This window comes from Salvelinus alpinus, chromosome 20 (assembly GCF_045679555.1).
Source record: "Salvelinus alpinus chromosome 20, SLU_Salpinus.1, whole genome shotgun sequence".
Classification (NCBI taxonomy): Eukaryota; Metazoa; Chordata; class Actinopteri; order Salmoniformes; family Salmonidae; genus Salvelinus; species Salvelinus alpinus.
The window spans coordinates 18338652-18362249 of NC_092105.1; the positions used below are offsets into that span (position 1 = coordinate 18338652).

At 42.0% G+C, this 23598-nt stretch overlaps 1 protein-coding gene across 5 annotated transcripts; it reads left to right on the top strand.

Annotated features, from left to right (window-relative positions):
• Positions 1–2708: 2708 nt before the first annotated feature.
• LOC139546405 (butyrophilin subfamily 2 member A1-like) lies at positions 2709–17649 on the top strand. Of its 5 annotated transcripts, none has more exons than XM_071354754.1 (6): positions 2709–2862; positions 6390–6448; positions 14441–14752; positions 14909–15220; positions 15872–16017; positions 16280–17649. In XM_071354754.1, exons 1-6 carry the CDS (start codon positions 2849–2851, stop codon positions 16337–16339), a joined length of 903 nt encoding a protein of 300 aa, XP_071210855.1. In that variant the 5' UTR covers positions 2709–2848; the 3' UTR covers positions 16340–17649. The 5 variants fall into 5 exon arrangements, with proteins under 5 accessions (XP_071210855.1, XP_071210857.1, XP_071210858.1 ...); XM_071354756.1 differs by having other exon boundaries at positions 16283–17649; XM_071354757.1 differs by having other exon boundaries at positions 16286–17649.
• Positions 17650–23598: the final 5949 nt, after the last annotated feature.

Below are 23598 nucleotides of genomic sequence, written 5' to 3' on the forward strand. Positions count from 1 at the left end.
TCAAACTACTTGAGCAACAGACTCCAAATAAGTGTCATGATGTTGGAAACATTGTGCACAACATTGCACAGTCTTAATTTCACGATTTGGATATTAATTTGTTTTGTAAAACTAATAAATGTGGAAATGTGCGCAGCATTGTGTATTCCTAGTTGAATAAGTTTGGGAGAGTAAACAAAGTACAAACTTTTTTTACATTTGAATTTCAATAGCTCCTTGGTCATGTGACCTACTGACTTCAAACACGGTTCAGAATGTACACTCAATGGGCCTACACATTGCACACCCTTTAGTTTGTTCATTTATCTCACAATTTTACATTAAATTATGTTTTTCAATGTTTCTAATTTCAATAGCTCCTTGGTTGTGTGACCTACTGGACTCAAACAAGGTTCAGAATGTCCACTGACTAAACTTGCACACCCTTTAGTTTGTCCCTTTTCATCTCACACGATTTTACATTAATTTTTCAAAATTTCAATAGCTCCTTGATCATGTGATCTACTGACAAGGTTCAGAATGTGCACTGAGTAGGCCTACACATTGCACACCTTTTAGTTTGTCCATTTTCATCTCACACGTTTTTACATACATTTTTCAAACTTTCTAATTTCAATAGCTCCTTGGTCATGTGACCTACTGGACTCAAACAAGGTTCAGAATGTCCACTGACTACCACTGAGTGCCCCATGGTGGCAGTGGGGTTTTGGTATGGGCAGGCATACGCTACGGACAACAGCACAATTGCATTTTATCGATGGCAATTTGAATGCTCAGAGATACCGTGACGACATCCTGAGGCCCATTGTATTGCCATTCGCTCCCCTCACCTCATGTTTCCGCATGATAATGCATGGCCCCATCGCAAGGATCTGTACACAATTTCTGGAAGCTGAAAATGTCCCAGTTCTTCCATGGCCTGCATACCCACCAGACATATCACCCATTGAGCATGTTTGGGATGCTCTTGATCGATGTGTACGACAGCGTGTTCCAGTTCCCGCCAATATCCAGCATCTTCGCACAGCCATTGAAGAGGAGTCGGACAACATTCCACAGTCAACAGCCTGATCAACTATGAGAAGGAGATGTGTCCTGCTGCATGAGGCAAATGGTGGGCCCACCAGATACTGACATTTGTTTTTAAGGTAACTGTGACCAACATATGCATATCTGAATTCCTAATCATGTGATACTCAGATTGTGGCCGTACTTATTTAAATTGACTGATTTCCTAAACTGTAACTCAATAAAATATTTTAAATTGTTGCGTTTATATTGTTCTGCGTATGTACGTAGGATGCTGTATATAGCATTTTCATATATTAAAACAAAATAATATTTGTCCATCCTTTGCTGCTATGTATTGTAGTTGAGTAGCCAAGGCTACTTGTAACGATGTGCGCTCAGAGTCAGGAAGCAAGTTCAGGGAGTGAGTGTTTTAATAAATGAAACATAATACAAAACAAGAAACACGAACAATGCACAGACAGGAAACTGAAACAATGACGCATGGGGAAGTAACCAAAGGGAGTGACATATATAAGGCAGGTAATCAAGGAGTTGATGGAGTCCAGGTGAGTGTCATTATGCGCTGATGTGCGTAATGATGGTGACAGGTGTGCGCCATAACGAGCAGCCTGGTGACCTAGAGGCCAGAGAGGGAGCACACGTGACACTACTGCTCAAATGTTGCTGTAATAGGCCAACATGTTTGTCTTTTGCATGGTGTTTTGTTGCAGGTTTTGTTGTTCGGTTATTCATTGTCAAGCTTTAAAACCCGAAGCCAGACTGCAACATTTAGTAGCCTAGCTATGACGGTGGCATTTGTACACTTTCTCTCTGCTGCTTGCTGTAAATGCCAGCGCATCAGGCTGTAGTTTCACAAAGTAGATGACTCAACTGTTGACTAGTTTATACTAGTTTGTGTGTCCTATTCGGCATGCGGGCCTTGTTTGACACGTGCGCTAGGCTATTGGACACGTTATGACTGACTTGTGATCTTTGCCCTTGCTTGTTTGCTTCTATTGACATTCCCCAGCCTTAATTACCTTCTCAGAGTTACCATCTCAGTTTTTGTTCAAAATATTGAGTCATTACTGAAACGGTGCATCCCGAATGGATGGGGGCAGCAAATGTAACAGTATAACTTCCGTCCCTCTCCTCGCCCCTACCAGGGCTCGAACCAGGGACCCTCTGCACACATCGACAACATCTACCCTCGAAGCATCGTTACCCATCGCTCCACAAAAGCCGTGGCCTTTGCAGAGCAAGGGGAACAACTACTTCAAGGTCTCAGAGCTAGTAACGTCACAGATTGAAACTTTAGCCATTTCACATCACAAACAATGTACCAGGCAGCTGTGATTTACAACCTGATAGCAATCTTTTTTGGGACTACCAAGAAATGTATTAGTGAATCATGGATTGAACTGCATCCATCTATTCTGCCAACAATGCCTTACTGTATGTCATGGAATTATGTGTAAAATATAACCTATTTTTAAAACCTCGTGTAAAGGTGTGTTCTTTAAGAGCAATCGCTCTGGGCGTTCGTTAATTCAGAGCGTTATCAGATTGTCCGGTCATAAATTCTGAGCGTTTCGCTCTTGGAGCATTCAGTGAGCGCACACTGGAAACTAGCTGAGGAGTAGGATTGATCCGAGCGTTCTGATCTTAACGGCAGTCAAATACACAAGCTAATTGCCCAATTTCTGGAACCGTGACGTCAAAGGAAAAAAAATCGACAGTTGACACTGCTGACTCACTCTTTCCACGTTTGCCGTCCATCGCGGATTCACGCCAAACTTTGATCTCCTGCTTACATTCATTATAATTTCTGCAGAAAATGGAAAACTATAGGTAAGTTAATGATAATATGTTCATGCAATATACTTTGACTAGAACGGTAGTAAGAAATGGAAGTGAATTTAATGTATTATGTGTGGGCGGAGGGAATTAAGCTATGATTCATATTTCACATCACAAAACATGATTCACTTCATTTTAAGGGGTCTTTATTACAGTGTGAATACACGTCTTGTAGTTAATTGTCATTACAACATGTAACTAACTGGTGTTAATTGCAGTGTTTAATTACAGGGGTTTTAACAACAAATGTTTGTTACCATACTTGTCACAAATTCACCCATGTAGTGTTTAGTTTCATAACTGCATAGAATTAATTAATAACTGTCACAAGCTTTTAATATCATGTGGACAGATACACTGGGTGTCCAATATTACAAGGGTTGGGGTGTCAATAGGCTCTAATTACCTACCAGTGAAAGTGCACTCTTCAAAGTCGTTGCTAGCACATGCCCCCAAAAAGTGTACCATGTGGGTTAACTTGGTTGTTACATTACAACCTTATTATGAATTGGATTTTTTTTTAAATCCCCCTCAATCTACACACAATACCCCATAATGACAAAGCAAAAACAGGTTTTTAGACATTTTTGAAGAAGAAAAACAAAACTATGAAATATCACATTTACATAAGTATTCAGACCATTTACTCAGTACTTTGAAGCACCTTTGTTGCACAGCTTTTTTCAAGTCTCTCCAGAGATGTTCAATTGGGTTCATGTCCGGGCTCTGACTGGGCCACGAGAGAGAGAGAGAGAGAGAGAGAGAGAGACTTGTCCCGAAGCCACTCCTGAGTTGTCTTAGATGTGTGCTTAGGGTTGTTGTCCTAATGGAAGGTGAACCTTTGCCCCAGTCTGAGGTCCTCAAAGCAGGTTTTCATCAAGGATCTCTCTGTACTTTGCTCCGTTTATCTTTCCTTCGATCCTGACTTGTCTCCCAGTCCCTGCCAATGAAAAACATCCTTCACCATAGGGATGGTGCCAGGTTTCCTCCAGATGTGACGCTTGGCATTCAGGCCAAAGAGTTCAATCTTGGTTTCATCAGACCATAGAATGTTGTTTAGGTGCCTTATAGGAAACCAAATGGGCTGTCATGTGCCTTTTACTGAGGAGTGGCTTCCGTCTGGCTACTCTACCATAATGGCTTGATTGGTGGAGTGCTGCACAGATGGTTGTCCTTCTGTAAGATTCTTCATCTTCACAGAGGAACTCAGGAGCTCTGTCAGAGTGGCCATCTGGTTCTTGGTCACTTCCCTGACCAAGGCCCTTCTCCCCAGATTGCTCAGTTTGGCCGGGCGGCCAGCCAGTTCTAGGAAGACTCTTGGTGGTTCCAAACTTCTTCCATTTAAGAATGATGGAGGCCACTGTGTTCTTGAGGACCTTCAATGCTTCAGACATTTTTTGGTAACCTTCCCCAGATCTGTGCCTCAACACAGTCCTGTCTCGTAGCTCTATGGACAATTCCTTCGACCTCATGGCTTGGTTTTTGCTCTGACATGCCCTGTCAACTGTGGGACCTTATGGTGTGTGTGCCTTTCCAAATCATGTCCAATCAATTGAATTTACCCCAGGTAGACTCCAATGAAGTTGAAGAAACATCTCAAGGATGATTGATGGAAACAGGATGCACCTGAGCTCAATTTTGAGTCTCATAGCAAAGGTTTGGAATATTTATGAAAATAATGTATATTTTCTATAAATTTGCTAAAATCTCTAAAAACCTGTTTTCGCTTTGTCGTTATGTGTGTAGCTTGATGAGGAAAACAATTAATTTAAGAATTTAAAATAAGGCTGTAACGTAACAAAATGTGGAAAAAGGGAAGGGGTCTGTAGACTTTCCGATTGCACTGTAGATGCCCTCACCCACTAGTGACATAATGCTGACTTTACTTTGGTCTGACCTCGCTACAGGCTTTCCAGCAAGAACCAGGCAGATGTGTCCATATTCAGAGTTTTATTCTCTAGTTCACCACCACACATTAGCACACACACATAGAAGTGATTTTTGTGTGGTTCTAAGGAAAGGCAGAATAAACTATCATTAGGATCCATATACAAGAGGCTAATGAAATATACATACAATAGTAAAGAGATGACGTGATATATATGGCATGCTGTTCTAACAATGGATGCTATAGTATAACATGCAAACACTTGGATATTCACACAGCATGAATATATACAGTATGTAGCCAGAGAGAGAAATAGAAGGCCTAGGCACTTAAGATGTATGGCCTTCAAGCCTCCCGAGTGGCGCTGCGGTCTAAGGCACTGTGTCACTACAGATCCTGGTTCAATCCCAGGCTGTGTTGTAGCCGGCCGCGACCGGGAGACACATGAGGCGTCGCACAATTGGCCCAGCGTCGTCCGGGTTAGGGGAGGGTTTCGCCGGCTGGATTGTCCTTGTCCCATCACGATCTAGCGCCTCCTGTGGTGGGCCGGGCGCAATGCACGCTGACACTGTCGCCAGGTGTACGGTGTTTCCTCCGACACATTGGTGCGGCTGGCTTCCGGGTTAAGCGAGCATTGTGTCAAGAAGCAGTGCGGTTTGGCGGCGTCGTGTTTTGGAGGACGCACGGCTCTGTTTTGGAGGACGCATGGGACAAGAATGTAACTACCAATTGGGGAGAAAAAGGGGTACAACTAAAATTTAAATAAATAATATACTCAAATTAAAAATAACAACAAAAAAAAGAAATATTTATGGCCCTCTCTTAGGCCTGACTACAGATCTTATCCGATCTAAAAAGGCACTGTTACTAGGCTCCTAGGCCGTAAATCAAAGTGCACATGCAGATAGGATTTGGCCATTCCCTCACCTCTAGAAACTCTGCAATGTTGCCCTTTAATACAGCAGTATCATCTAAGGCTATACATTGCAGCGGTAACATACAAACAATATAAACCGGCTAACCACACTAACCCGAGGTAGCATGCATGCCAATGGACGCACACAACACTTTAGTAAGGAAACAGCATGTCACCTGCCATCTTTCTCAAGACGGCAGGTGAACACGCTCTAACTTGGTGTATGAACAGAGGTGTGAAGTGTCTGAAGGCCAATCGGATTGAGAGGGCTGGCGTTTTTTACAATACCCGCACTGTATCTGCGAGCTGTTGGCTAGAACGCACGTGCGATGGAAACCCAATTAACTTTTATTTTCTATTCGGTACCTGGGAATTTAACTACAGAAGTAATTTTTATATGCACTACTATAGGTAATCACGCACAGCATTTTACCAGCAACAAGGCAATTTGATGGAAAATGCGCAAGAACATTTGCATATTGTTGTTATGCAGATTTTAGAATATTTGTGTGAAAATCTGTCGCCAATTGGATGGAAACCTAGCTAGTGTCTCCTTTTTACATTTATGTTCTAAACAATATCCTAAATCTAAAGCAATCCACCAATCAGACAATATTAACCCACCACCTATCCTGCAATGCAATTTGTGATTCTATTATGGTTCTTCATGTTAATCAGCAAGCCTCTGACATATGTATCCATTTTCACCTTCAGAACACACATTGTCATGTGGACTGTCCTGTGGTTAGTAGCAGTCTTCCTGTGTGCCTCAGGTAAGTTATTCTCATTGCCTCAATAGAGACATGGTGTAGATGCAAAGTTTAGGAGGGGTAGTAATGGTCAGCAATACATCTCAATTGCTTATAGTGTTATGTTGTCTTAAACTCATGTCTCTTGTTGCAACACATCCTCAACCTCTGTGGATATTCAGTATATCTTCAACTGAGACATGGTTCTGAGGTGAAGGTTGTTGTTTCTGGTTCCCTCAATGAAGACTGTTTATCAAGCAGAATCTTCATAATTGCAGTTCCTCAAACCTTTTAGTCACACCCACACATTCTCCCACACATCCTCAGTTCTGCTTTCTACTCCCCCTCGTGTGTGTGTGTGTGTGTGTGTGTGTGTGTGTGTGTGTGTGTGTGTTTAAAGTAACATCCCATTCATCCATCTATGTGTATGTCAAATCAAATCCAATCTTGTCACATGCTCCAAATATCCTTCCACATGTCACACATCCTCAGTTCTCCTTTCTACTTCCCCTCCTGTGTGTATTTACAGTAACATCCCATTCATCCATCTGAGTGTGTCAAATCAAATCCAATCTAATGTTATTTGTCACATGCGCCGAATACAACAGCTGTAGACCTTACTGTGAAATGCTTACTTACCAGCCCTAAACCAACAATGCAGTTTAAAAAAAATGTAGTTAACTAAATATTTAGTAAATAAAATAAACGTCACCAAACGTCACTTGCTCTGAGACTTGAAGTAGGGTTTCCCCTTGCTCTGCAAGGGCCGCGGCTCTTGTGGAGCGATGGGTAACGACGCTTGGTGGGTGTCAGTTGTTGATGTGTGCAGAGGGTCCCTGGTTCGCGCCCGAGGTCGGGGCGAGGGGACGGTCTAAAGTTATACTGTTACATTGATGCTGTTGACCCGGATCACTGGTTGCTGCGGAAAAGGAGGAGGTCGGAAGTGTAACGGATGTGAAATGGCTAGCTAGTTAGCGGGTACGCGCTAATAGCGTTTCAATCGGTTACGTCACTTGCTCTGAGACTTGAAGTAGGGTTTCCCCTTGCTCTGCAAGGGCCGCGGCTTTTGTGGAGCGATGGGTAACGACGCTTCGTGGGTGTCAGTTGTTGATGTGTGCAGAGGGTCCCTGGTTCGCGCCCGAGGTCGGGGCGAGGGGACGTACTAAAGTTATACTGTTACATTTACAGTAAAATCCCAGTCATCCATCTACAATACTATTATTATTTTCACATGCACGTATACACTTCTCTTTGTATATCAAGCAGGCCCACACACATTGTCCTTTGAGAGAGGAAGATATCACTTTTGCTATTGCTGCTTGACAGCTTCAGGACAAGAAGAGACTTGATCAGCAGAAAGTTGTTTACTCCGAATGGGAAACATTTTTTTAAATATTTTTTTTATATGTTTATATTGGACAAATTCAGCCTGGGTCTTGCCAGGACACACAGCCAGCCCTGCCACAGGCATCCTGTGTAACACAGCTGAAGTCAAGCCTGGGTGGGGGGGCTTGACTTACTACAAGTTTAGATAGCTGTCCTCTAGACAAACTTACCAATCTAAAAACATTTAGCTGACAGGGGCTAATTGAGTGACTGTTGATGCACAACCAAATTCCGAAATTGCACCTTGTATATTCTATTATTCTAACTTTCAACAGTAAGTTGAGACCCCAACTGAGTTCCTGTGTGTGAAACTGGTCCGCGGGCCTACAGAAGGGGGGCCGCATGCCAGTTGCCCATCCCTGCTCTAGGCCATTGTCATAGTCCTGGAGGGCCGATGCCGCTCGTTTTATAGTCAATAAATCCATGAATTCCCTTAACCAAATGTCCATGCTAAGCACTGAGGTTTACACTCTTTCCAATTCATAAGTATTGTCCGTTTGACTCTTAGGAAGGCCAATGCAATGATACGTTGCGTGGTTCTAGGTTGGATATTGTCCACCCTACTTCCTAACAGGCACACCACAAGACAAAGTGGGATACATACACTCAACATATAATCTACATCAGGCAAATCTTTTAACGACTGGACATTTCCAAAACAGATTCATTGGTGTACCAACCTCACCGCAGCCATGCCAACACACATCTGAAAGGCTTTGATCCATGTTTTTCAACCTGTGAAGTGTGATATAATCCCTGTGCAAGTCCTTCATTTTAATAATTGTATACCTTAGACAGTTGGATATGGATGTTGTGTTTTTCCATATTGCATCCCACTGTGCTGCGGTGAGAGATATACCCAAGTCCTGTTCCTAGTGTATCGGAGTAAGGATGTTGCTGTTAAGGGAGGAGTGGCCAATGGGCTTGTATAAGGCGGAAACCATTCCTTTCCCATTAGCAGCATCCCTCAGTTTGTTGTCCATCACACTTTTAGATCCCACATCAATACCCTTTGAGGAAATACATTTTATTATTGACTTGAGCTGTAAATAGGGTGGAAATGCTATATCATTCAGGCCAAACTCTGCAATCAACTTTTTAAATGGTATGATATCACCATCCCTTACGACCTGCCCCACCTGACTGATGTTTTGGCATTGCCAGGTAATATTTACCAATGTCTGTTTCCCAGCAGTAAACAAGGGGTTGTTCCCTATTGGACATGAAGGGAGGGATGCTCCATTGATAGATAACCTTTTATGAAGCATCTTAGCCACTGCACATGGAAACTCCAGTAGTAGGTTATTTATCTTACAGTGGATCTTGGGGTAATACCGTAGTGATAAGGAGATTGACTTATGTTCTGTCACAGTTTTCTCCTCTAGCCACTCCCAGCTGCCTGCTATTGTCCCATTTCTATTCCCCCATGACAATAGGTATATTGCATTACAAAACAAGTAATACTAATAAACATCAGGAACACCTAATCCACCCTTGCTTCTTGACATGGACAGTTTTTATGGTTAATTCTTGGTTTCTTCTCTTTCCACAACAAGCCAGAAAATAAACTACCTATCTCTTTAAACCAGTACTGAGGGAACTGAAGTGGTATAGCTGACTTAAGGAACGATAGTCTAGGGAGTATGTTCATCTTTATCACTGCTCTACCCCATAGTGATGAAGGTAAAACTGTCCATCTCTTAATCTCAACCATAATGGTTTTTAGGAAACCTGGTCCATATAGATCAAATATCTTACTGATCGGTGACCTGATATTTATCCCTAGGTATTTCATACCTTGTGATTTCCATATGAAGGGAGGTGTGGTTCAGAGGAATATCCTCACTCTTACTCTAATTCACTTTATATCCAGAAAATTGGTCAAATCCTCTTATAAGCTGTAGCACCTCGGTAAGGAACAGCTGGGATTTGAAGGTGTTATTAAGATATCATCAGTGTATAGGTTGGTTTTCAAGTCATGACCATGTTATGTGTGATGATTGTGAGGTGCTATACAAATTTGACAGACACAAGATGGGGACTTCAAATAGGCCTATTGCACGTCAAGAGAACTGTAGCCTACAGATGGGTTTAATGGAAACTGAAATCTGGACACTGACTGTAGGTCTATAACCTCTCATATAGCCTTAATTTTAACTCCTGCAGAATTAAGCATTTATTGCAGTAAAATTTTACACCAAATGTAGGCAAATATTTGACTTGGCAACAGGAGAGGAAAAATATGATTTATTTCCTTCAGCATCTTGAGAGAATGCAAATGCACCTATACAGACGTTATGTAGGTGTCACCTATACAGACGTTATGTAGGTGTCACCTATACAGACGTTATGTAGGTGTCACCTATACAGACGTTATGTAGGTGTCACCTATACAGACGTTATGTAGGTGTCACCTATACTCCCTCTCCGGCACCAAAGGGGAGCATCAGGGAGTGTGTTTTTGTGTGTGTTGGAAGGTGACGTCGGATCAGAGTTTACACACCAATCTTTTTTTTTACCACTACATCACTGTCTAGCGGTAGACCTATTTGAAGTTCATGGTAAGGGTGACCATCCCGTTTTCCCCGGGACAATTTCAGCCCTATTTCAGGTGTCCCGACTTTTCAGGTTACAAAAAAGGTAAATTTGTCAGTTTGACGCATCAATTAATATAGGCCTAATCAATGGCAATCGCCGAATGTCATTAGGCACACATTTTGGTGTTTTGTAAACACCCAATAGAGACGCCCCCCTAATTGAAATCCTATGCAGTCTTGTCTGTTGTTTTGTAGTTTGATAATGAGCTTTGTAATTTATGCTTTGGTGTAATTGTTATGTATTGAAATCTCAACACTAATATTCAACCTTAAATTTTGGGTAAAGTTTTTTTTGGAGGGGAGGATGGTTGAGGTGAGGAGGAGGATTATTTAAGATACTGTTTGAAGAGGTAAGGTTTCAAATAAAATCTCATTTTATTTGTCACATGCGCCGAATACAACAGGTACAATACAAATACAACAACCTTACTGTGAAATGCTTAGTTACAAGCACTTAACTCTTATTTTTGGCTAAGAAAATATTTACGAAATAACGAGGCTATATACAGGGGGTACCAGTACCGATTTCAATGTATGGGGGTAGAGGTTTGTCACGATCCTCTTCCTGGAAATGATTGGACCAAAGCGCAGCGTGGTACGTGTTCATGATATTTTATTAAATCAGAACAATTGAACAAAAATAACAAAGAGAAAAATGAACAGTTCTGTAAGGTAACTAAACTATACAGAAAACAACTACCCACAAAACACAGGTGGGAAAAGGCTGCCTAAGTATGATTCCCAATCAGAGACAACGATAGACAGCTGCCTCTGATTGAGAACCACACCCGGCCAAACACAAAGAAATAGAAAATATAGAAATAAAGAAACTAGAATGCCCAACCTAGTCACAAGGGCGTGACAAGGTTAGTGGAGTTAATTTAGGCAATATGTACAATAAGGTAGGTGTAAAATGACTATGCATAGAGAATAAACAGCGAGTAGCAGCAGCGTTTTAAAAATAAATAAATACATACATTTAAAAAGGGGGGGCAATCCAAATAGTCCAGGTAGCCATTTGATTAGCTGTTCAGCAGTCTTTTGGCTTGGGGGTAGAAGCTGTTAAGAAGCCTTTTGGACCTAGACCTGGCGCTCTGGTACCGCTTGCCGTGTGGTAGCAGAGAGAACAGTCTATGACTATGGCTGGAGTCTTTGACAATTTTTAGAGCCTTCCTCTGACACCACCTGGTATAGAGTTTGTTTTTGGAAGATGGGAAGGGACTCTGCAGTCCTAGCTTCAAGGGGAAGCTGGTTCCACCCTTGGGGTGCTTGGACTAAGCTGAGCGGGAGCGGGGTGACATGAGAGAACTTGGGAAGGTTGAAAACCAGGCAGGCTGCAGCATTTTGGATAAGTTGCTGGGGGTTTGATGGCATAAGAGGAGCCCAGCCAACAGCGAGTTGCAGTAATCCAGACGGGAGAGGACAACTGCCTGGATTAGGACCTGCGCCACTTCCTGTGTGAGAGGGTCGTACTCTACGGATGTTGTAGAGCATGAACCTGGAGGAGCGGGTCACTGCTTTGATGTTTACAGAGAACGACAGGGTGTTGTCCAGGGTCACGCCAAGGTTCTTTGCACTCTGGGAGGGTCGACACTGTGGAGTTGTCAACCTTGATGGAGAGGTCTCTGAGTGCGCAGGCCCTCCCCGGGAGGAAGAGCACTTCAAGGTTGCGCTTAAGGCGGTGAGCCAACATCCAAGTTAAGATATCTGCCAGGCCTTCAGAGATGTGTGTCGCCACCTGGGTGTCAGAAGGGGGGAAGGGGGGAAATGCGTGTTATCCACATAGCAATGATAGGAGAGACCATGTGAGGATATGACGGAGCCGTGTGACTTATAGAGAAAAGAGGAGAGGGCCTAGAACCGAGCCCTGGGGGACACCAGTGGTGAGAGAGAGAAAGGGAAACAAAGTAGTGATCAGAGACCTGGAGGGGGGTTGCAGTGAGATTAGTAGGTGAGTAGCCTCTAGTAAAGATGAGGTCAAGCATATTGCCTGCCTTGTGAGTTGGAGGGGATTGGGGAAATGTGAGGTCAAAAGAGGCAAGGAGGGGAAATAGTTGGAAAGAAATGAATCCAAGGCCGACGTCATGAGGTTATGTGTTTAAAGTAATAACCTGTCATCATTTCTAATCTCTCAAAACATGATGTCAAATATGATCTCATACATCACCTGCACCGCCAGCTAAGAGAAACAAGAGTCTCTGGTCGGATTAAACCAAGATTGAAATCTTTGGCCTGAATGCCAAGTGTCACGTCTGGAGGAAACCTTGCACCATCCCTATGGTGAAGCATAGTGGTGGCAGCATCATGCTGTGGGGGTGTTTTTCAATGGCAGGGACTGGGACACAGTCAGGATCGAGGCAAAGCTGAATGGAGCAAAGTACAGAGAGATCCTTGATGAAAACCTGCTCCAGAGCGCTCAGGACCTCAGACTGGGGTGAAGGTTCACCTTCCAACAGGACAACAACCCTAAGCACACAGCCAAGACAACGCAGTAGTGGCTTCGGGACAAGTCTTTGACTGTCTTTGAGTGGCCCAGCCAGAGCCCGGACTTGAACCGGATCAAACATATCTGGTGAGATCTGAAAATAGCTGTGCAGTAACACTCCCCATCCAACCTGACAGAGCTTGAGAGGATCTGCAGAGAAGAATGGGAGAAACTCCCCAAATACAGGTGTGCCAAGCTTGTAGCGTCATACCCAAGAAGACTCGAGGCTGTAATCGCTGCCAAAGGTGCTTCAACAAAGTACTGAGTAAAGGGTCTGAATACTTATGTAAATGTAATATTATGTATTTTTTTAAACCTGTTTTTGCTTTGTCATTATGGGGTATTGTGTGTAGATTGATAACATTTTACATTTTAGTCATTTAGCAGACGCTCTTATCCAGAGCGACTTACAGTAGAGTGCATACATTTTATAACATTTTTTTTACATACTGAGACAAGGATATCCCTACCGGCCAAACACTCCCTACCGGCCAAACCCTCCCTAACCCGGACGACGCTATGCCAATTGTGCGTCGCCCCACGGATCTCCCGGTTGCGGCCGGCTGCGACAGAGCCTGGGAGCGAACCCAGCCCAGCCTGGGCGCGAACCCAGAGACTCTGGTGGCGCAGCTAGCACTGCGATGCAGTGCCCTAGACCACTGCGCCACCCGGGAGATCGGGTAAGGGGGGGAAAAACGATTTAATCAATTTTAGAATAAAAATACCTAACAAAATGTGGGAAAAGTAATGGGGTCTGAATACTTTCCGAAGTCACGGTAAACATTCAAAATCCTATTTTCCCTAAACCTGACCGTAACTTTAACCCCAAAATCTAATCTTAACCCTAACTCCTAAACCTAATTCTATCCCTAACACTAATTCTACCTTAACCCACTAGAAATAGCATTTGAGCTTGTGGGGACTAACAAAATGTGTTTGTGTTAGTTTACTATTCGTGTGTGGCATATACCCACAAGTATAGTTAAACACGTCCATAGATGTATGACTGGGATTTCACTGTAAACACACACACACTCAGTTCTCCTTTCTACTCTTCCTGTATGTGTGTGTGTTTACAGTGAAATCCCAGTCATCCATCTATGGACGTGTTTAACTATACTTGTGGGAGGAGTAGAAAGGTGAACTGAGGAAGTGTGGACGTTTGTGTGGGTGTGATAAAAATGTATAGATACAATTGACTAAGTCAGATTTAAGATTCTGCTTGATAAACAGTCTTCATTGAGATATAAAGTGTGTGCGCTTGTGTGTGTGTGTGTGTGTGGTTCCAATAATGTGCGGTATCATGTTCATTGGCAAACAATGTGTTGTGATATTGCACAATAACCGTTATGAGAGAAACCACATACCTCCTTTTTAAAGTTTGGTTCTTCTTGTTTACTGTGCTCCTCTGTACCAAGGGGAGATTTTGTTGTTGTTGCCATTTCTCAATGTTTTTTCTTATCTTGTTAAAGACCAATGCAACTTCCCTAAAACATTATTGAAATTAACCTTGAACCTGCTCAACTGGGCTTTAAAAAAATATTCTAGCCCATTTGGAGCCGCTCCAAGCTATTGTGGGACAAAACGTCCTCCTGCAATGCCCCTGCAAGAAGAGAAACGAGAGAATGGACATTAAATGGCAGTTAGAAGACCATACCACCGTGCTTCACCACAGTGGAAGACATAACACCACAAACATCGGGGAGGGATATCAAAACAGGGTCAGTCTCTTTCAGAATGAAGATAAGGACAACTGTTCCCTGCTCCTCTCAGGCATCACTGTCGCAGACAATGGGATGTACAAATGCTTCTTTCAAACCGAGACTTTGGTCTACATTCACATCACTCTGCATGTGATTGGTAAGACATTTGTTTTGCTTGTTTGTTTTTTTGTTGTTGTTCATTGTCATTCTGCTAATGGTTGATTTATTTGTGTTCTCCCGCCCCCTTTTCTACTTCATAAATGACTCCATTTCAGGCATGCTGTAGTTGATTTATCTCCTCTCTCCTCTCCAGCCAACTACAGTGTCTGTATGTACCAGGTACTAGACCAGGCTTCGGGGGGTTCCGGATGGGGAGAGGGGTTCGTGGTGTACCAGTGTAAAGCCAACGGGGGATACCCAAAGGGCCAGATTCACTGGAAGATGGATGGACATCCTCTCGTGAACACCTCCAGGAGGGATGAGACCCACCTGGATAACTCTACAGGACTCTACAGTCTGACCAGCAACCTGACCATGGATCGGAGTCAGGGTGAAAAACTGCAGTGTATGGTGGAGAACACAGACCAGGCTTCTAAACTCAACTCCACCTGCAAGGAAAAGCCTGGTGAGTACAGGAGACTAGTGACACCAGTAGCCATAACACTGTAGCAGTAAATCATGGTACTGTAGTCAGGGTCAGGAGTTTCAGTCCCATAGTGATTTCATTGAAGAATGTTGGTTAGTCTCAGCTTGTACCCAAAAATCCCAAAACATCTGCATAGGAATGCATGAGAATGAAAAGCTAGGAGTGGGTGCATGCGTATGTGTGTGAAAGTGCATGAGGGTGGGGCAATCTAGGGGCATGCACAGGCATAAATACAGAAAAGGAAAAACAAACTCTAAGCTAGAGTGAAACTACAGAGAAACAACAGCGTTATCTTTGGGACTAAACTATTAGTATTACCAATGTGTAGATAATAGTGTTTCCTCTGACTGAACACAAATGTTTGGATAAAAATGAAGAAGCTGGAATACACAGTGATGTGTTGAAGAGTAGTAGACAAAGAAAGTTACACTGCTGTGACAAATAGGGAGGAAGTTAAGAGTTTCATTTGGAAAACCTTCTCACCACTTGGTCAAGTTACACTAAGAGGTCTGCCTTTTCAAATTCCTCAGCTTTTTGGCCTCTCCGTCTCTCATCTAAAACACGTTTTTGGAGCATTTCATAGTTTGTATTAACTATTTCTAAGTTTTCTGTTTCCTCTCTGCTTTCCAGTGCACAATAGAGAGAGTCTATTTGAGAGTCCTGATAAAGTAGCAGTAGCAGCAGGTGTGTCTGTCAGCATGGTTGTGATGCTGGTTGCGGGAGTCCTGCTGGTGATCTTCTTACTGGCTAGATGTCACCGGCGTGAAACGTCAACGGTGAGCCCTTGTCCTTATTATACCACTGTGATATGTGTCCAAGTGTTAATGCTGCTTGGATCTAGAAAAAATGCCAGTATCTGGGCACAAATCAGAGCGCATACTGCAAAGGTGTTCGAATTACAAATAAAAAAAGACTAATAAGACTAACAAACCTCATACCGTACTTGCACATTCAATTTGATATTGATGCACCTAAATAGTGATTGAATAGATCAGTTTCAGTCCTTGTGTGTGATTCATGTTTTGTTTTCCCTGGAAGAAGCAGAGAGACACGGAGGAAAGAAGCGTGACCCAGCAGTTGAACATGTATGAACACTGAGTGTGTGGAGCATCTTCTCCCTCTGATACAACAATCTCTCCTCAACTGACGGACGACAAAATGGAGGGATGGTGACTTGCAACAAGACAAACTTAAACTTAAAATAATGCCTGTGTTCAAAGTAGCAGCATTGAGCAATGTATTGTACTGTCATGTCTGAACTATATTCTGTGGCCGTTATGAAACGAGGCAGGAAGTGAAAGAAGTGGAGAACAGCATGATGGGAGAAATGACTGGTCAATGGACTGAACATGAGCTGAACTCAGTAAATGAAGTCCAGAGAAATCCCAAGAAATAAAGTAGACCTAAGGCAGCCTGTATATTGCAATTATAGAGTTTACTAACTACAGGTGCATTCACATTTCTAAGAAGAGAAGCAGATGATACAGGACTACTATAATTAACAGCCATCATGGAAACTCTTGTTACATACATCTACTGCATGTTCCTGCTGTTACCCATTTGAATCATGTTGATAATTCAGGTTGATAATTCGTTTATGTACAGCAGTCATTTCACCATTTAAATGTGAATTTAATTATCTGAATATGTGAAGAATTTGACATGATCAATGTTTTCATTGCTGCTTATTATTATGAAGCTTGCTGTGAAACAAGCATGCCATGGAATGACTAAATCAAAAGATTAGTAACACTTTGGTCCAGGGTCCGTTTTGTTGTATTATTAACCATATTGGTTAAGCTTACAACACAGGAAGAGCTGATCGGAAATCAGGGAAATAAAATGACTTTTTATAGGTCTTGTCCCGAGGGACTAGAGGGACCAGTACAAGTTTCACATCTGTGTTCATATTTATTTTGTGAGAAGACAAAAAAAACTACAGACATTATACAAATACACATATATACTATATCCTCCCACCCCTTTCCACTCACATGACCTGCTTATTTGAGTACAAATATCAAAGTAGTGTTTGATATTTGTTGATACTTGGTTGCCTGGGTGTTAGGTACAGTGTAGTTAGTCATCATTAAGCAGTAAGAGATTGGCAAGACAAGGGATTGGTTTAGATAAAATGCTTGATAGTGATGAAGCCACAGATTGCCAAAAGGAGAACATCTGTTTTAATACTTTTATACCACTTGTATTTTATGCTGTAAGTGACAATACTGGCTGTTTTTCTGTGTGTGAAAGTATTGTTTAATCGTTTTTATGTGTTTGTAGTGTTGGAAAGTAGCTGAAATTCTCTGCCCTCTTCCCTCTTAGTGTTTCTTTTTCAAATAAACTGTATGCACTGTGAATATGAAATGAGATATTAAATGCCATAATAAACCCTATATTAAAGCACAGCATTGATTGTCACTGCTACACAGATGATACCCAACCTCCCATTTCTGTGTCACCAGAGGACTCTAGCTCCACGGATACATTATTAGACTGTTTTAGTGAGTTAAATACTTGGACGGCTCACAACTTCCTCCAGCTAAATCAAGACAAGACCGAGGTACTTATTGTTGGAGCCAGAGCACAGCGAGAGAATCTAGCAGCATATTTTAATTCACAGGCAATAAAGATAAAACACCAGGTAAAAAACCTAAGTGTTATTTTTACATTCTGAAGTAAATTTTTAATCACACATTAGGAATGCGACCAAAATTGTTTTTTACCACCTGAGGAACATTTCGAAGGTGTGGACGTTTCTCTCAGGCTGATACAGAGAGACTCATCCATGCTTTAATTACATTCAGGTTTGACTACTGTAATGCTCTCCTGTCTGGTCTACCAAAGAAAGCCATTGGTCAACTGCAGAACATACAGAATGCTGCAGCATGGGTACTGACCAAGACCAGACGGAGAGCACACATTACACCGGTTTTAAGGTCTCTACTGGCTGCCTGTGAGTTCTGTAAAGCACATTGCGTTGCAGTCCATGTCTGAAATGTTCTGTATAAAAAAAGCTTGATTTGATTAAATGTCAAAATAAACGCAATATCAAATGCTACATTCTAATTGTCCCTCTGTCTGAGATTCCCTCTGCCACATTGACTTTAAGGATTTGCTCTTTGCAAGAGTCAATTCAGTTTCAACACTATATTTCCGAGACCAATTAATACCTCATTAAATTGTTGACTTAACTATGGCATGCCATCAGGTAAGGTAAGTCAAGTAAGTCAACAATTGAATGCGATATCTCAGCTTACTCATCATCATAAATCAACCTTGGCCTGATTTCTACTAGAGCGGACGGGTATATTGTAGTCTTGTTCATGTAAACAATAAAGGTTTCACGTTAAGCTATACTAGACCTCAGCTAAAAGCTGCAAAAGAAGGAGTTATCTTACTATAACATTAATCACAAGTTTTAGATAGTTTTATCTATAGTTTTATAATATTAAACGATGTAGCTATATAGTTTACACAGGGCACACCCATACTCATAATAGTTTATACGTGTGTTACAGTAACCACAGGAGTATGTCAACCTCCACCTTCACTGGTTTCTCTTCTAATACTACTAACAGATGGTATTACCTACTATCCATCTACTATGTACTTTGAATGTCAATATTTGACTAATAATAACTTCAAATATATACATCCTTGACAGATGTCTTTGTACGTGTCCTGGAAGTTTCATGATCAAGATAATGTTCTCTCGAGATACAATGATCTTTGTTCAAGATAATATCAAAGAATAAAATCTGAAAGGTCAAGAGCACAGGAGGTTGGTGGCACCTTAATTGGGGAGAGCAGGCTAGTGGTAATGGCTGGAGAGGAATAGTATCAAATACATCACACACATGATGCCATTCCATTTGCTCTGTTCCAGGCATTATTATGAGCCGTTCTCCTCTAGTTCCTGTGGTGAAGAGTGGATATGAGAGGGTTAGCTACTTCCTGGTTTGCCTAGTTTGATCATAGTCTGTTGTGGCAGTGGGAACTCCCTCTGCCTCTGTCTAGAAAAGCCTGTTTGTATAATCCTCAGAGGACAACTTCGGCTTAACATTTAGTAATCAAGGGTAATCAATGCTTCCCACTGTCGTGTCAAGTTGGCTGGTAAACCATTCTTGATACGCTCGGGAAACTGTTGAGCATGAAAAATCCTGTAGCGTTGCACTTCTCTACACAAACCGGTACGCCTGGCACCTACTACCATACCTTGTTCAAAAGCATTTAAATCTTTTGTCTTGCACATTCACCCTCTGAATGGCACACATACACAATCCGTGTCTCAACTGTCACAAGACTTAAAAATCTTTCTTTAACCTGTCTCCTCCTGTTCATCTACACTGATTGAAGTGGATTTAACAAGTGACATCAATAAGGGATTATAGCTTTCATCTGGTCAGTCTATGTCATGGAAAGAGCAGGTGTCCTTAAATGTTTTGTACAATCAGTGTATATACAGTATACAGTTGAAGTCGGAAGTTCACATACACTTAGGTTGGAGTCATTTAACTCGTTTTTCAACCACTCCACAAATTTCTTGTTAACAAACAATGGTTTTGGTAAATCGGTTAGGACATCTACTTGCTGCATGACACAAGTAATTTTTCCAACAATTGTTTACAGACAGATTATTTAACTTATAATTCACTGAAGTTTACATACACTAAGTTGACTGTGCCTTTAAACAGCTTGGAAAATTCCAGAAAAATATTTCATGGCTTTAGAAGCTTCTGATAGGCTAATTGACAATATTTGAGTCAATTGGAGGTGTACCTGTGGATGTCTTTCAAGGCCTACCTTCAAACTCAGTGCCTCTTTTCTTGACATCATGGGAAAATCAAAAGAAATCAGCCAAGACCTCAGAATTTTTTTTTTTAGATCTCCACAAGTCTGGTTCATTCTTGGGAGCAATTTCCAAATGACTGAAGGAACCACCTTCATCTGGTCAGTTAGGATCACCACTTTATTTTAAGAATGTGAAATGTCAGATTAATAGTAGAGAGAATGATTTATTTCAGATTTTATTTATTTCATCGCATTCCCAGTTGGTCAGAAGTTTACATACACTCAATTAGTATTTGGTAGATTTGCCTTTAAATTGTTTAACTTGGGTCAAACGTTTCGTGTAGCCTTACACAAGCTTCCCACAATAAGTTGGGTGAATTTTGGCCCATTCCTCCTGACAGAGCTGGTGTAACGGAGTCAGGTTGTAGGCCTCCTTTCTCGCACACGCTTTTTCAGTTCTGCACATAAATGTTCTATAGGGTTGAGGTCAGAGCTTTGTGATGGCCACTCAAATACCTTGACTTTGTTGTCCTTAACCCATTTTGCCACAACTTTGGAAGTATGCTTGGGGTCATTGTCCATTTGGAAGACCCATTTGCGACCAAGCTGTAACTTCCTGACTGATGTCTTGAGATGTTGCTTCAATATATCCACATAATCTTCCTTCCACATGATGCCATCTATTTTGTGAAGTGCACCAGTCCCTCCTGCAGCAAAGCACCTCCACAACATGATGCTGCCACCCCCGTGCTTCACGGTTGGGATGGTGTTCTTCGGCTTGCAAGCCTCCCCCTTTTTCCTCCAAACATAACGATGGTCATTATGGCCAAACAGTTCTATTTTTGTTTCATCAGACCAGAGGACATTTCTCCAAAAAAGTACGATCTTTGTCCCCATGTGCAGTTGCAAACCGTAGTCTGGCTTTTTATGGCAGTTTTGGAGCAGTGGCTTCTTCCTTGCTGAGCGGCCTTTCAGGTTATGTCGATATAGGACTCGTTTTACTGTGGATATAGATACTTTTGTACCTGTTTCCTCCAGCATCTTCACAGGGTCCTTTGCTGTTGTTCTGGGATTGATTTGCACTTTTCACACCAAAGTACGTTCATCTCTAGGAGACAGAACGCGTCTCTTTCCTGAGCAGTATGACGGCTGCATGGTCCCATGGTGTTTATACTTGCGTACTATTGTTTGGACAGATGAACGTGGTACCTTCAGGCGTTTGTACCCCCTGTATATAGCCTTGCTATTGTTATTTACTGCTGCTCTTATCTCTTACTTTTGTAATGTATTTTCTTAACACTGCATTGTTGGTTAAGGCCTTGTAAGTAAGCATTTCACTGTAAGGTCTACACCTGTTGTATTCGGTGCATGTGACAAGTAACTTTTTTTTTTTTGATTTGTATTCCTGCAGTTGTGTAATCTCAGATGAAATGTTTTTGTGGTTTTGATTGCATGGGGTTGATCAGCTTTAATATTGTGTTTTTTATAAATGTAATTATCTGCATTATTTCCAATCCCCCATATATTTTGGGGTAAATATATATATTTATATTTTTCTCCTTTATTTTCCCCTAACGCTACCACCCCCCACCCCCACCCCCCTAATTGGAGTGAACTGATGGACAAAATACAAAAGGCTTCAACTTCAAATCAAATCAAATGTATTTATATAGCCCTTCTTACATCAGCTGATATCTCAAAGTGCTGTAAAGAAACCCAGCCTAAAACCCCAAACAGCAAGCAATGCAGGTGTAGAAGCACGGTGGCTAAAAACTCCCTAGAAAGGCCAAAACCTAGGAAGAAACATAGAGAGGAACCAGGCTATGAGGGGTGGCCAGTCCTCTTCTGGCTGTGCCGGGTGGAGATTATAACAGAACATGGCGAAGGTGTTCAAATGTTCATAGATGACCAGCAGGGTCAAATAATAATAATCACAGTGGTTGTCGAGGGTGCAACAGGTCAGCACCACAGGAGTAAATGTCAGTTGGCTTTTCATAGCAGATCATTCAGAGTATCTCTACCGCTCCTGCTGTCTCTAGAGAGTTGAAAACAGCAGGTCTGGGACAGGTTGCACGTCCGTGGAACAGGTCAGGGTTCCATAGCCGCAGGCAGAACAGTTGAAACTGGAGCAGGTCAGGTGGACTGGGGACAGCAAGGAGTCATCAGGCCAGGTAGTCCTGAAGCATGGTCCTAGGGCTCAGGTTCTCTGAGAGAGAGAGAGAAAGAAAGAAAGCTGTCCTTGAAACAGTCTTGATATGTTCGTCAAAAGAGAGATCAGGGTCCAGAGTAACGCCGAGGTCCTTCACAGTTTTATTTGAGACGACTGTACAACCATCAAGATGAATTGTCAGATTCAACAGAAGATCTTTGTTTATTGGGACCTAGAAGAAGCATCTCTATTTTGTCCGAGTTTAAAAGTAGAACATTTGCAGCCATCCACTTCCTTATGTCTGAAACACAGGCTTTCAGGGAGGGAAATTTTGGGGCTTCACCATGTTTCATCGAAATGTACAGTGTCATCCGCATAGCAGTGAAAGTTAACATTATGTTTCCGAATGACATCACCAAGAGGTCAAATATAGTGAAAACAATAGTGGTCCTAAAACGGAACCTTGAGGAACACCGAAATTTACAGTTGATTTGTCAGAGGACAAATCCATCCACAGAGACAAACTGATATCTTTCCGACAGATAAGATCTAAACCAGGCCAGAACGTGTCTGTGTAGACCAATTGGGGTTTCCAATCTCTCCAAAAGAATGTGGTGATCGATGGTATCAAAAGCAGCACTAAGGTCTAGGAGCACGAGGACAGATGCAGAGCCATGGTCTGACGCCATTAAAATGTAATTTACCACCTTCACAAGTGCAGTTTCAGTGCTATGATGGGGTCTAAAACCAGACTGAAGCGTTTTGTATACATTGTTTGTCTTCAGGAAGGCAGGGAGTTGCTGCGCAACAGCTTTTTCAATTTCTTTTGAGAGGAATGGGAGATTCGATATAGGATGATATTTTTTTATATTTTCTGCGTCAAGGTTTGGATTTTTCAAGAGAGGCTTTATTACTGCCACTTTTAGTGAGTTTGGTACACATCCGGTGGATAGAGAGCCATTTATTATGTTCAACATAGGAGGGCCAAGCACAGGAAGTAGCTCTTTCAGTAGTTTAGTTGGAATAGGGTCCAGTATAAAGTTTGAAGGTTTAGAGGCCATGATTATTTTCATCATTATGTCAAGAGATATAGTACTAAAACACTTGAGTGTCTCCCTTGATCCTAGGTCCTGGCAGAGTTGTGCAGACTCAGGACAACTGAGCTTTGGAGGAATACGCAGATTTAAAGAGGAGTCTGTAATTTGCTTTCTAATGATCATGATCTTTTCCTCAAAGAAGTTCATGAATTTATCACTGCTGAAGTGAAAGCCATTCTCTCTTGGATAATGCTGCTTTTTAGTTAGCTTTGCAACAGTATCAAAAATACATTTTGGATTGTTCTTATTTTCCTCAATTAAGTTGGAAAAAAATAGGATGATCGAGCAGCAGTGAGGGCTCTTCGATACTGCACAGT